General features: G+C 36.3%; 1 protein-coding gene across 1 annotated transcript in view; it reads right to left on the bottom strand.

Annotated features, from left to right (window-relative positions):
- igdcc3 (immunoglobulin superfamily, DCC subclass, member 3) overlaps window positions 1-11,396 on the bottom strand; it is a 74,299-nt gene extending 62,903 nt beyond the window's left edge. The window contains exons 1-2 of the mRNA XM_015384568.1: window positions 11,043-11,396; window positions 3,918-4,223 (exon numbers count right to left, since the gene is read on the bottom strand). Coding sequence (XP_015240054.1) covers window positions 3,918-4,223; window positions 11,043-11,109 — 373 coding nt within the window. The 5' untranslated portion in view covers window positions 11,110-11,396. The remainder of the gene's footprint in view (window positions 1-3,917; window positions 4,224-11,042) is intronic.
- Between the last annotated feature and the right edge of the window lie 1,812 nt (window positions 11,397-13,208).

A 13,208-nucleotide genomic window follows, 5' to 3' on the forward strand; every position in this document is an offset into this window, starting at 1 on the left:
TATATATATATAGATATATATATATATATCTATATATATATATATATATATATATAAAACATATTAAAAAAGGTAAAAACCTACAGATAGAAAATGTATAACATACAACAATATATATCAAAGACCTACAAACAGACTGATACATTTGAGCATAACTAACAACGGAACACAGAAAAATACAGAAGAGCAAAGAACAATTGCAGTTAAGCACTGAGGTATGAAGCCTGAGAAAGGTATGACAAGAGATTTCTAAAGCTCTTCAAACCTGAGACATGGGGTAAATATTTGAGTAGTGACGGGTATACAATGAGAGGTTAACAGAAGTGAGTCTAACAGATTTGATAACCTTTGAAATGTAGTTGTTTTATGCTTTAAAAAGAGTTTTCCACAGTCCAATACATCAAATACGGTCAAAATGGGATTTCCATTTATCCTCTAGTATTTCTTATCAATACAAGTCTAAGAAAAAGTCAGGAGATGTTTACTGAACAGAAAAACTCCGCTGCAACAAGAATCAACTATGAACGTCATAAATATGAGATGGGGTTGTTTTCAGAGAGAAAAAAAACTCTGTTATACAACTCTTAATTAACAGTTCTGAACCATTTCATTATGAAAACCATTTTCCTTTACTATTATCTTTAAAAATTAAATTAAAGCACCAATTTGACATTAAATTACAGTACCTTAAAATCATGCTTGATTATTACCCCATTTAAAGCCGCTGAAAAAAAACTCAATCACTAAGAGAGCACATTAATGTCAGACAGAATGAGTGCATAGAAAATATCCACTTTATAATTACTTTTTTACTGTCTTTTTTATGTTTTCTCATGTAATGCACTTAGACATGTCTTGTTGCAGAATTGTGCCATACAAATACATTTTTCTTTGCTTTGGCAGGCCTCTTAAGTCGACACTTTTGAAAAGAAAATGATAAGGGAAATAAAAGCCCACTTTGAGATTTTGCAGGCTTCAAAAGGCTATGACTCTATCTTAAATAAAAGGGAACTATTTGAAAAAAAAAATAATTTTATCATCTACAATGAACAACTTATTTTCGTATCCTGGGTTAAGATGTTTAAAAGACTTCATCTCATCTCTAGCTGAAGGAAAATTTAAAAACTAACTATTGACAAGGCTGGGCAACATTACTTAAAAATCTAATTCCAGATTTTTTTTCCTGAAGAATCAGATTATTTGTTTTTTTTCTGACTCAAGTTTAGTAATTAAAACAACAAATGACATATAGTGCTTTGAAAAAGTAGCTTTTATTTAAGACCTCATCTCCGGGAGGTGACGTTTATTTAAAGGGCAACCAAATTAAAGTACTTAAACGTGCTGGAAAATAGTGTTTCAAAACAAACATGAAAATAAAACATACTAAAATGTGGTGGAAAATAGTGTTTCAAAACAAACATGAAAATATAACATACTAAATGTTTGTAGCTGGTGGTATTACACAGTGAGTTAGTTTATTAGTTATGAGTAGACATCTTAGAGCAAAAAGTGAAGAACTGATATCACTCTGAGCTAAGGAAGTATAAGGAGCGGATTGGTGAAAACAAGCAAAGTTTTACCAAAAAATGACACTGTCACAAACAAAATGCTAAATTAATCAATCAAATTAATAATAGATTCATTGAGTATTTTTTTCATTTTTTACAATTTTACAAATGAAATTTTATTTATCAATAAAATGTATTCATTGCCCAGCCCTACCATTCAACTGACTAAATCTAATTGTCATTACAAAGTTAGCCCTTGGCTTTCCCCTAAAAAACACTTAGGTCATCAGGAAATGACCAATGACTGACTAGCTCAAGTGGTTAGTCACCCGTCATGCAAACAGGAAGCCTGGGTCGTATTCCAGCTGGGGGGGAATGAGCTGAAAACATAAATCCTTAGGTAAGACCATTTACTCTAATGCCTGGTATAGTGGTTGGGGTTTGGAGCTTGGAGTTCTGAGTTCAAGCCCCACTCCCGCAGACTGCCACACTGGATCCCTGAACAGGACCCTTAACCCCCACACTGCTCCCCGGGCACTGCACAGTGGCAGCCCAATGCTCCCCAAGGGGATGGGTTAAATGCAGAGAGTTCATTTTGTTGCACTGTACTTGTGACAGTGTAATGACAACAAAACGCTGTAAAACAAAAAGGAAAAATTAGAAAAAAAGGAGCCACCGGTGCTCCCAAGGGCCAGCCTTACTGAAAGTGATATAATCAAGACAAAAACATCCAACTTTGATTAACAAACAAGATAACTTTACGTTTTTAAAGGATATATTTAAGGTGCATTGCTCAAGTTTAACAGTTAAATATAAAACTTCTGTCTTTTGCATACGTGCCCTTACAGTTGCCTGACGTAAAATGAGCTCTCCTCTGTTCATTATAGTTGCCTCAGTAGAGTCAATCGGTCAGTTCATGTAAGTGATTTAGGTTTAATTCTCTGGTCACGCTCGTGGGTGTGACCAGAGAGTATAGAAAAGGGATGTGATCTGTGAAGATGGATCACAAAAGACCAGCCATAATGCACCTCCAACTCCATCACAGATGAGAGAGAAAATAATGTGAAGTACGACGAATAAGGCCTGAATTGGGATCTTGATCAGTAACGGAATAAAACAAGAGTTGAGCTTAAAAGAAGGAGAGAGCAAGGATCTGACGTGGGAATAAGCTTTCTTTAGCTAAATTGGTAGAATTCTCAGTTCCAGATAATAAAATGATTTCTTTCTTTCCTCAGATGACATCACATATTTTAAAAAAGATTAATTTAATGTAATACAATGACTTATGCAAGCTAAACAATAAATATGTTAAATGTACCGAACCATTCCCTGATACACAAAGCATTCTGCATCATCTCTCTACAGGTGGTTGAAATGATTATGTTCCACAATCTCTATTTCTTTTTTATTTACTTATTTTCTAAAAGACCTTAAGATTCATATTTCAAACGTTACATGTTGCTTGACAGGACCAGCTATTGTGCTGAAGTGACATTTGCCTTCCTGCCAGGGATATCCGCGCTACCCTCCTTACCCCACAGAGCTGGACCACAGTGGCACAGCAGTATTGTGTCTACACATAATCTAGGAATCAACAGGCTTCTGTGAGTCTTTATCCAGCTCTTTTTCAGAGAATACAGCATTAACTTGGCACAGTATGGAAGCGTGCAATATTGCTTTGAGCGACTGTGGATCGTGCATCCCTGATGCCTTTGATTTCAAGAAGGATGAAAACTTCATGCTGCGTAGCAGGAGACAAACCAGGCAGACAAAGTGTCAGATTGTCTTAAAACGATCGGATAGAAATAAGGTAAGGATGAACCATGGCAACAAATGTGCGAAACTTAATGAGGATCTTGATTTTTTTCTAATATGGAGTTTGGTCGTCAGGTTGGAGAAAATGCATCTTGATGCCTGTACCAGTGAGTGGGTTGCTAAGTTGCCTACAGCTTATTGCACTTTTACAAAAGCAGACGGGGGAGTCTCTACAATAGTTTCTGTTTATGCTGCAGTCAGAGGATTAAATGTCCAAGAAGCGACCAAGGCAACCATCAGAATGTTATTTAAACTCAATAATCTATTTAGAAAGTATATAAACAATTATAAAGCTAGGGATATTAAGCACATTTACACACATAGCTGTACTTTGTTGTTTGTGCTTTAACTGGTATCATCGAATTTGTAGATCAAAACCAGATTTGAGTAATTTACTGTCTGAGACAAACTATTACACCTTTTCTAAAGATACATATACTCAACACAGTAACAAACAAAAAGATCTGGTTCAGAATATAAAGAAATTACAAATGGGCAAAAAGGCAACATGCAATCAGTATATTACCACAAATATGCATCATTAAGAAAAAAAAAAAAAAACACAAAAATCCTAATATCAATAGATGAACTTACTGGCTGCCTGGATGCGGGCTTTACGGCTCACCACACGGCCAAAGGAGTTTTGGGCCATGCACTCATAGTCGCCTTCATCAGATGAGCCGTCAGACTTGGTCTTTTGGAAGTGGGCGATCAGAAGTGAGCCGTTGATGAAGGTGAGGTGATGCTGATCCTGAGTTAAGAGTAAGCCATTGTGCCGCCACTGCGTGGTGATAGGTGGGACGCCGTCCACCTGGCAGTGGAGCATGAGCGGCTGCTCCTGAACAGCAATAATGTCGCTTGGCTCCAGCTTGAAGGAGAGTTCAGCTCCACAACCAACACCTGAGAATAAATTCACACATTGAAGAGATGTTAGGGAAATTATCACTGAAATACTGTATGAACAGCAAAGCTGTACAACCGTTTCCCTGAATAGCTTTTAATCAGCTGGCTGGATTCAAACCTCAACAAAACAAAAACAACAGTGGCAAATAAAAAAGATAATAATAACAATATGATAATGAGAAACTTTTTCATTTCTGATATGATACCAATATTCCAATATACCAGCATGAATCATATATCCTTTTAATACTATTTTTACAATGAGAAATGAAACATAAGGCTTGATCAAGTGATATTTCTCAAACAGAGAACAATAGTTAATATCAGATATGAGAATAACAGACCAATTTTTTAATTGTCTAAGAGTTATATAAACTTTAAACAAAAGTGTGTAGGAGCAAAGTGTTTCTATGAGCTTTCTAATATATAGTAGATTTTAGAGCAGGCAGAAATAGAAAATATATACAGACATGTTCATTGATCTAAATGCTTTGGTATATATTTTACTTTTCATGTTACAATTTACCTTTACAAGTTTTGTCAAACTCTTGTTTCTACTTTTACCTAAAAAAAAAAAAAAAAAAGAAACATATCCTGCCATAAAGTATAATCTTACCACTCATAATAATAATGTGTGAAAGGTCAACAAAGCTTTGTACAGTGCTAAAATTATTAGTCAGATTAATTGGGATTAATCGATTGTTGAAATTTATCGTCAACTAATTAGGTAATCCAATAATTGTAACTAGAGTATAGAGACTGTAAAACATGCCTTTAGCTGACAGCGCAACCCACTTAGAGCAGTACCTATACCTATACCAAAATTGTAAAAAATAATTTTGACATTTTGCATTCAAGATAAAAAAAAACTTTTTAATCTGTCAAATCGCTTAATCCAGAACTTCACATGTGGAAAAGTTTTAGTTTCAACTGATTTAATTCTGTAAAAAATATTATTCGGATTATTATTCAGTAAATTGAAAAAATATTGATAGATTATTCAATTAGCAAAATAACTGTTAGTTGAGGCCCAAGCTGTTTTATATCCTTCCCTCATCACCAGTTCCTATCCATATAATATTGAATGACAGCTTATAATTTTCATTTTTAACCATTAAAACAAACTAGAAGGCTCTTTATGTTCTGTTAAGTGCTCACTAATCCTTGAACCTGATGAATAAAAAGCCTTGACACTTCTAACTTCAGCTTCAGTAACAAGGGATTTCATGCTATTTAGACTGAATGTGACCAGAGCAAATGATTTCCTGTCTTCTAGAATATATCTGAACTCCAGAACTGCATATCTATAACTCTACTAATAGCTTTAAGCTATACTGAAAGGAGAAACTTCAGATACTCTAATGTGTTGCATGTACTTGTAATCGTTTAAGTCCACAACAATGTGAGATCTTATTTTGTGCATTTTGGGGATGCGAACAGCATGGCATAGACTACAGGCATGACTTAGTTCTGTAAAACAGCAACCCAGCACACTTTCTTGGCATCATGTTTCAACTACTGATGGACTGAGCACCACCAGTCTCTGCCCAAGGCCTTGGAATCTAGTGGGATGGGCTTCAGGAGGGCAGAGGAGGGGGGGGGTAAGCGCAAGGGTCAAAGTAGGGGACCTCCAGTCAGATCCACAAGCATTCCAAAAGGGAAGTTATTCCCCTCAGGAACAGGCAACCTTTTATCTGACACGCCCCTCCATCAAACACACATGTAAGAAATATTGCACAGAGAAAATCTTCCTCTCTGATTGCTCTGTTTCATTTCCACAAGTGTGCTCCCCTTGCCCCCTTCCTTTTTGCCCTCAAAGAGCACAGTAAGTAAAATGGCCATGAAAGCACAGAGACATCAGTGAACAACAAGGGGGTGGTGTTGCCGAAGTATTTAACCCTTAGCTGGCCTGATTCCGGCCTCAGAGGTGCAGAAAGCAAAGAAGGCTGACAGGCAAACACTTTCCACACATTCACATGAAGCTTGTTCTTTCGTGCAGCGGTTCCCCAACTGTTCTTACAGGCCCCCCACTTTGGTTTACAAGAAAGTTTTCACAACACAGGATAGTAACTAAACTACAATCGCTTTAAAATCTTAAAACTACCACCTGTCAAATTTTATTATTTGAAGTTTAACTTTTTTCTGTGTAAATTCCCGACTTCTATCATTACTTAACAAGAAAAAAAATTCTTTATGCCATTCATATCAACCACATTAAACAGCTATGATTCTATTTTAAAGTCAAATCCGAGTATCTTCCATTAGCAGGGAAAATGTGATAGCGCTGTCTTTCCTGGTGAATAAAGCATGTTGCCCGAGTGACCAGCTAATGCAAATATGAGCACTGGGTGGCTTTGAAGGTCACAAAGAGTACTGGGAAAATGTCAGAGAAAATATAACCGAGCACAACAGCTAATTATGATGCTAAACCATTGAGATAAGAAAACAATAAAAAGGTTAAAGTCATCTGTGAAATATGCACATCCAGAGACTGTGGGAAGAGAGGAGTGAGTGGATGGAGAGTTTGTGCACATCTGTAGAGAAAAATGGCCTTAGGCACATGTTTACAGGCTTGAAGCTATACCAGCTTGGATTTTTTTTTTTTTTATAAAAAGATAAGGACCAACATATCAAAACCTGTATGCTTTTTTTTTAGTAATGTTTGAAAGTCAGATTACCAAGAAGACATGAGATAAGTGTTGATTCAGTGAGGCTCTGGGTGGTGACTTATTACTGCTACCAAGAAATAAGTGTTACGATCTGAAATACACATTCACAGCTACAGTGTAGGATAAAAGATGACAGGCTTTTGCACACATGTAAGGTTAGCAGGCAGGGAGCAAATATGAGGGATCAAGATACTCTACAGCTTTCTAACAGGATTCCGGGTGAGGATATCATACCGCCTGGTGGTGGATGCAAAAATAAAGCTGGAGATATTAATACCCAAGTGTAGAGTTTAGTAGTAAAATACCAAGGATTTTGTTCATTCAAGATTTAATTTCAAAACCATTTAAAAACCTGAAAGTTCTTAATGTATTTGTTAGGCATTCATTTACAGACGTGAAACAAAGGTGAACCTTGAAGATTAGGATTTGATTGGTATGAAGCAAAACAGATAAAACTTGATCAAATCACCAAAGATGCTGGAAATCGAGTCTGAAATAGAGGACATTTATTTCCCTTTAACACAATTTAGGGTTTTTATAAAATCACACTGGAAACAATCAACATCATATATGAACTATTACAGGTTTGTGTTGTTTTTTTAGCTAATATATAAAAATGAAACTCTCAATTGTTGAGCTCTTTGGTTGCAAGTCATTACAGTTTGCACATGCTCTTGGCAGAGTATTTAGCCCAGCTGTCCTTCCTGACACAACCAGGTTCCAACATGGGTCACCATATTTCAAAGGTACGTACCAGACCTCAACACCTCTACAGACAGACATCGCCTCTATTAGAGTAATTAGCATAAAGTCATTACAGCTGGTATGAAAAGAATGCATTTAATTTTTTATTTTTTTTTTTGTCAAACAAGTAGATTTGTCTTTACTTTGTGGATTTCAATCTATTAACTGTTCTACAATTTGAATGAAGAGAAAAAAGTGGTATTATCATTTCTATATAAATAAGAGAAACATCACCTCAACATAAGCTAATGAAAATGTCAGCTTATACCGAAGCCTCTTTTTTATCTAATTTTAAGTTTAGGTTTCAAACTCATATTCAGGTTGAAATAAGCAGTAATATCTGAATAAATAACAGCTCAACTTCTATCTTCCAAAGTTAATCATTTCTGGCTAAATGGCTGCGTTTATCCTTTTCCACAGGGTAACTATGAATGTTATATTAATACTTACAATCTCACAATTGGCTCCTGCTTAATAAATAATGAATCAATACTCATCTGTTCCTAATGCATTTTCTCCTTAAAGAGTTGCATATTATGCATATTCTGTTTCTATTGTTACAAAAGGTACTCAGAGATGATTGCGCTCAGGAAAATTTTATATAATGCAACATGGGGATGCAGAAGAACACAGTTAATGAGCTGGAGAGAAAGTAGGCCAGCGACTTCACTCCTTACTTCCCAACCGTTCATATTCTATGTACAGTCAGTTCTATTACAACATTTCTGATAGGAATACATATAAGTGAATGAGGCAGTTTCTGGATGGCTCCAGTTTCCATCAAGCTGCTGCTGTCACTTGTCAGAGAGGTATCTTACATTAGAATTTGACTTTAAAGCTTAAGACAAAAGTGAAAAAATCTGGAAGTTTTTTGTCCAAACAAACAAACAAACAAAAAACAAATAATAATAATACAAATTCTTGCTATTGTCTCTAGTTGTTTTGAATATCTGAATGCTATATTTCTGAGTCTCGCCAAAGAACCCACTGGAAGTTTTCAACCTATTCCAAGTTCTTCCTGGAGCACTGTTTACTTGGACTAGGACAAAATTACAGATGAATCCGGTTTTAGTTGTGTTAGCTACCTAAACATCTCAGACCCCCTTTATAGTTAATCATCACCAAGAAAAAGTGGGATCATCTCTATAATGAAAGAACACTACTTTGTTTTATTGCAAAGACTTGTTGTTTACTCTTAGCAAGAATGTTTACTTTTTAAATCTTTCATACAATTTCCCACAACCATTTAACATACATTGAGGTATTTTTGAGATATGTTTTTGGTATTTGAAAATACTCAACCAGTTTTACCATTTTTATGCATTTATTTGTATGTACAGTACTTTGAGCTGTATTAAATTTGTTACTATAAATGACCAAATAATGCACTAAAGCAGCTCCTTTATTGCCGCTTGGTAAACGTGGCTACTGCTTTTCCTTATCCAAACAATTCTAAGTATCAAAGTGAAGTACTTTTTAGAAACATAAGGCACGTTGGCTGCTTATATGTTGTTGTCAACAACTTGGTTAATGGTGCATTCCTAAAGCATAACTTTGATTAGAGCTGCAGAGTGAATACAATCATCACAGCAATGCCAGTGTTTGCAGAGTTAGAATCACAAAGAATTACTTTAAAGCAGCTTGAGGGCACATTTCTAGTGTACGGCATCCGTGTCTTGCATGCAGATAATAGATTAGGTCATTGAAATGAGCTCTTAGACAGGACTCTGTCCTTTGCGCTGGGACTCTAAGAAATATCCCAGTTAGATATGCTTTAGAATTGACTTTATGAAGGTTTAAGACTTAATTTGGATTTTAGAAATATTACATGTGAGCAGCTTTGGTATACAGTAGATAGATGCTGAAGCTGGGTGGAGTAATGGCTGTACGTACACATTGTGTACATACTGTACCCTTTACCCTTTATAGTGATTCCTCTCAAGTGCACTGTTACCTAAAGCCTATAATCTAAGAGCGATTGTGACTAAACACATATTCATTGTTTGATTGCACAATATTGGCCAAAAATGTGTTATTCTACTGTAAGTATGGAATAAAAATGGGTGAAAACAGGTGTCAGTCTCAGCAAATGTAATCACTGTATATAAAATACTGTATATTAAATAAGGCCTTTGTTAAAGTCGCATCACTAAGCAACCTCATTCTTAAGATCTTAAGCAATATTTTGGGAACCATAACAACCATGAGCTTAAGTGAGAACCATAAGGAGTTATTATGATGGCATTTTCTTAAATCCTTGCATCTCTAATTAGTTAGTGAGCAAAACTTCTCATCATGAGATCATTCTAGTGATTTCCTGTATATTTGTTCTGACTTTTTATTCCTACACGATGGAAGGAGGATATAAAAGATAAAGCTTATTTCTGCCTTATCAACACTGCTTAAAATGCCATAAAACCTCCTTTATCTCACCCTAATCTACTCTCTGAGGCAGAGGAGCACTTGAAAGAGCTTCATTTCTTCAATGCACTGAGCAGATTGGAGCTGCATCCATCACAGAGCTGAGTGTGTGTTTCTGACAGTTTTTGTTCCCAGTCCTCGGAGCGAGCGAACATGTTATGAACCAGTAGTCTCTATGATTCCAGCGGGGCCCTTTGTGGGTTCCTGTGTGGTATGCTTTGCAAATACTCAATACACTCTGCAGCCTTTTGAATTAGGGGCCCCCACATAGAGAGAGAAAGTGACTGTCATAGGGAACAAAGCGATGGAGGAGAAAATTTGAAAGGGAGTAGAGAGACAGCCTTGACATTTAATCTGTACAAATATTCTCCCCAGCAGGCAATAACCACAGTCTTTTAATCTATTCTCTGAGCAATAACCACTGTCATTTCACCCAGCCATGGGGCAGTGTTCTCCAATGACTGTCCGGTCAATAAATCCATCTACTTTTGAAATTCCCCTGATGTGAAACAAACACCCAGCTCAGAAATCACATTTTTAAAGTAAAAGACACAAAATCAGCCACAACTGACTGTTCTGCCTGCTTTGTGCAGAATCTGTAGCTGAGGTACAAACAAAAAGCACATGTTGGAGACTCCTCCATGCATGTTTGTTATTGTGCCAACACAAGGAGATGGGCGCATAAATACCTGATTAGGGGTTTGAGTTCATTTATATGAATTACTAAGAAGTTATGCAAAAGAAAAAATAATCATAAATCAGCCAGAAACACAAATTAACATCTCAGCTCCTGGATTTACGATGAAATTTGCAGACAGTAAAGAACAGGACAGCAGCCAAGTTCAGGGTTACGCTGCGTGCGGAACACGCTCCGTTTCCAGCGGGTAGTATGCTCTGTGCAGGCTGGCAGCAAAAGCTTATCACATGCACACACAAAACAATAACAAAAAAACGTTGCAATAATCAGGTTTGTTCTCCTTACCGATTAAAGCATTTAAAAGGATTCCCAAAAAGCAGGAAACAAGGCTTCGGCGCCGTGTGGATGCCATTTAAAAAATAGAACAGAAATATTCCAGCACAAGAATACGGCTTTAAATGGAGAGGAGGGAGGGGAAGAAGCGGGTTTTCAAAAAAAAGACAAAAACAAAAATAAATTGAAACTCCCAGCTTCAACTAGGGCATGCTCCGACCAACCAATCTACTGTTCAGAGGCTCACACGGCTCCAAGACGCTCAGCCATTTTACGCATCTAGGAAACAGTCTGTCAGCATCCTACAGCCTCTGTTCAAACGATCTGCTGGATCCTAAGCGCTGCTGTGCTGGCTGTGGGTCTCTCTCTTCTCACTGCTTTCTCTCTGACACCCCCCCACCCCCCAGCAGCAGACACAAACACAAAATCCGGATCTGCTCCTGGAACAAAAGGACCGACTGCTCAATGTTTCCACTCAATGTTGGGAAAATCTGCAGAAACAGAATAATGTCTCAATTTCCCACAACGAAAAAAAGCGTCTGCATTTAAACAGAGGGACTGAGATAAGATATTATTGAAAAAAAAAAAAGAATAATAATTGATTAAGTGGCATGCACAGCCCTGCTTTAAATAAAACAAAAAGAGGAAAGATTTATAGATTTTAAGCAACAAAAACACATTAATTGGAATTGCGTTTGACGTCTTTCCATATACAGCCTCCTGTATCTTAATTATGTAAAATTTGTAATGAAATAGTTAAATGTGTCAGGTGCATGTTTCATTTAAAGTTCACGGTTTAGCACATGTGAACCTGACATGAGAAATAAATCCTGAGGACCTCTGGGACTCTGCTGCTGCACTCTACCGCCATCTGCTGGACAGACCACACATCCTAGGCATTTAACGGAAAGAACAATGGCATTATTGTGTAATAAATGATGGAGCAAACGAAGCATCTACTATCTTGTCTAAACGGTTTCTCGCTGATATATTAACATAAATAACTAATTAAAGTTTTTTTTTTTTATCACCCTAGTTAATAATGCTGGAAATACCATGACATTGAGCATTTACTTTAGATCAAATGCTATGTTATGTTCTCCAAAAGACTACAGAAAGAGAAAGAATATTGAAAAGAAAAGAACACAGTATGCAATTTTTTTTTATCATGAAATTAGATTTTTAATTATTGCAATAAGTAGCTACATGGGAACAAGTGAAAAATTCCATCCATCCATCCATCCATCCATCCATCCATCCATCCATCCATCCATCCATCCATCCATCCATCCATCCATCCATCCATCCATCAAATATTAATAGGATGCTATCCAGAGGACCTCTGGAAGGAGTAAAGAAAAGGTAAGTTTTCTTTATCATTTAAAAAAAAAACACTTAGTATTTGATCTTCAAAGATCTGAATAGGTGCAAAATTTCACATGCATTTTTTTAGTAGACCAATGTGCAATAAGCAGGTAATCAGCAAGGTTTGTTGCATAAATGTTAAAACATACAATTTGGTTACATGCATTATGTTCTATAGGCAGTTTGAAAGAGACCATGAGAGAAAGATTAGGTTTAAAGCTATAGTAGTTGGAGGTAATAATAATAGTCATTTAAAAAAAAGATAATGCTAAGTAATATTTATACCTAGTGGACCTCGTAGCCTATCGCAAAATGCTCCGAACAAAAATAACAGAAATCGCACACAATTATGTTTTACTATATTGAGGAAGAAATGCAGGCTCTTTTAATATTCTATTTTTTCAATAAACATTCCACAGGTTCACCTGTTTTAAGAAATTCAAACACACAAAAAATCAGGCCTTTGATCCCATATCCTCCTGTTCATGTTTTTACAAAGAACTTAAATTAAACAATGATCATCTCCCCCTAGTGGTCAGGAGCACTTCCACGAGGCATTGTTTGCAGCTTTTGTTTTACTTGCATTTGTTTGGTGTGATAATGTGTTTACATCATTTGCACAAGGTTTTGTGTTTGCAGGGCGTTTCCACTTTACCTTTTTCTATTTTCGGTGCTCTAGCATTTTTATCTTTGCATCTGTTTATTTGTGTTAGTAATAAAGTCATTTTTTGTTTATGATAAACTTTTTGAATATGCTGTTAAACTATTTATTTGCACAGCTTTTGCACCCAATGGCCACCATATGAAATACTC

The sequence above is a fragment of the Cyprinodon variegatus genome, unplaced genomic scaffold (assembly GCF_000732505.1).
Source record: "Cyprinodon variegatus isolate N-32 unplaced genomic scaffold, C_variegatus-1.0 Scaffold15, whole genome shotgun sequence".
In the NCBI taxonomy this organism is placed as follows: domain Eukaryota; kingdom Metazoa; phylum Chordata; class Actinopteri; order Cyprinodontiformes; family Cyprinodontidae; genus Cyprinodon; species Cyprinodon variegatus.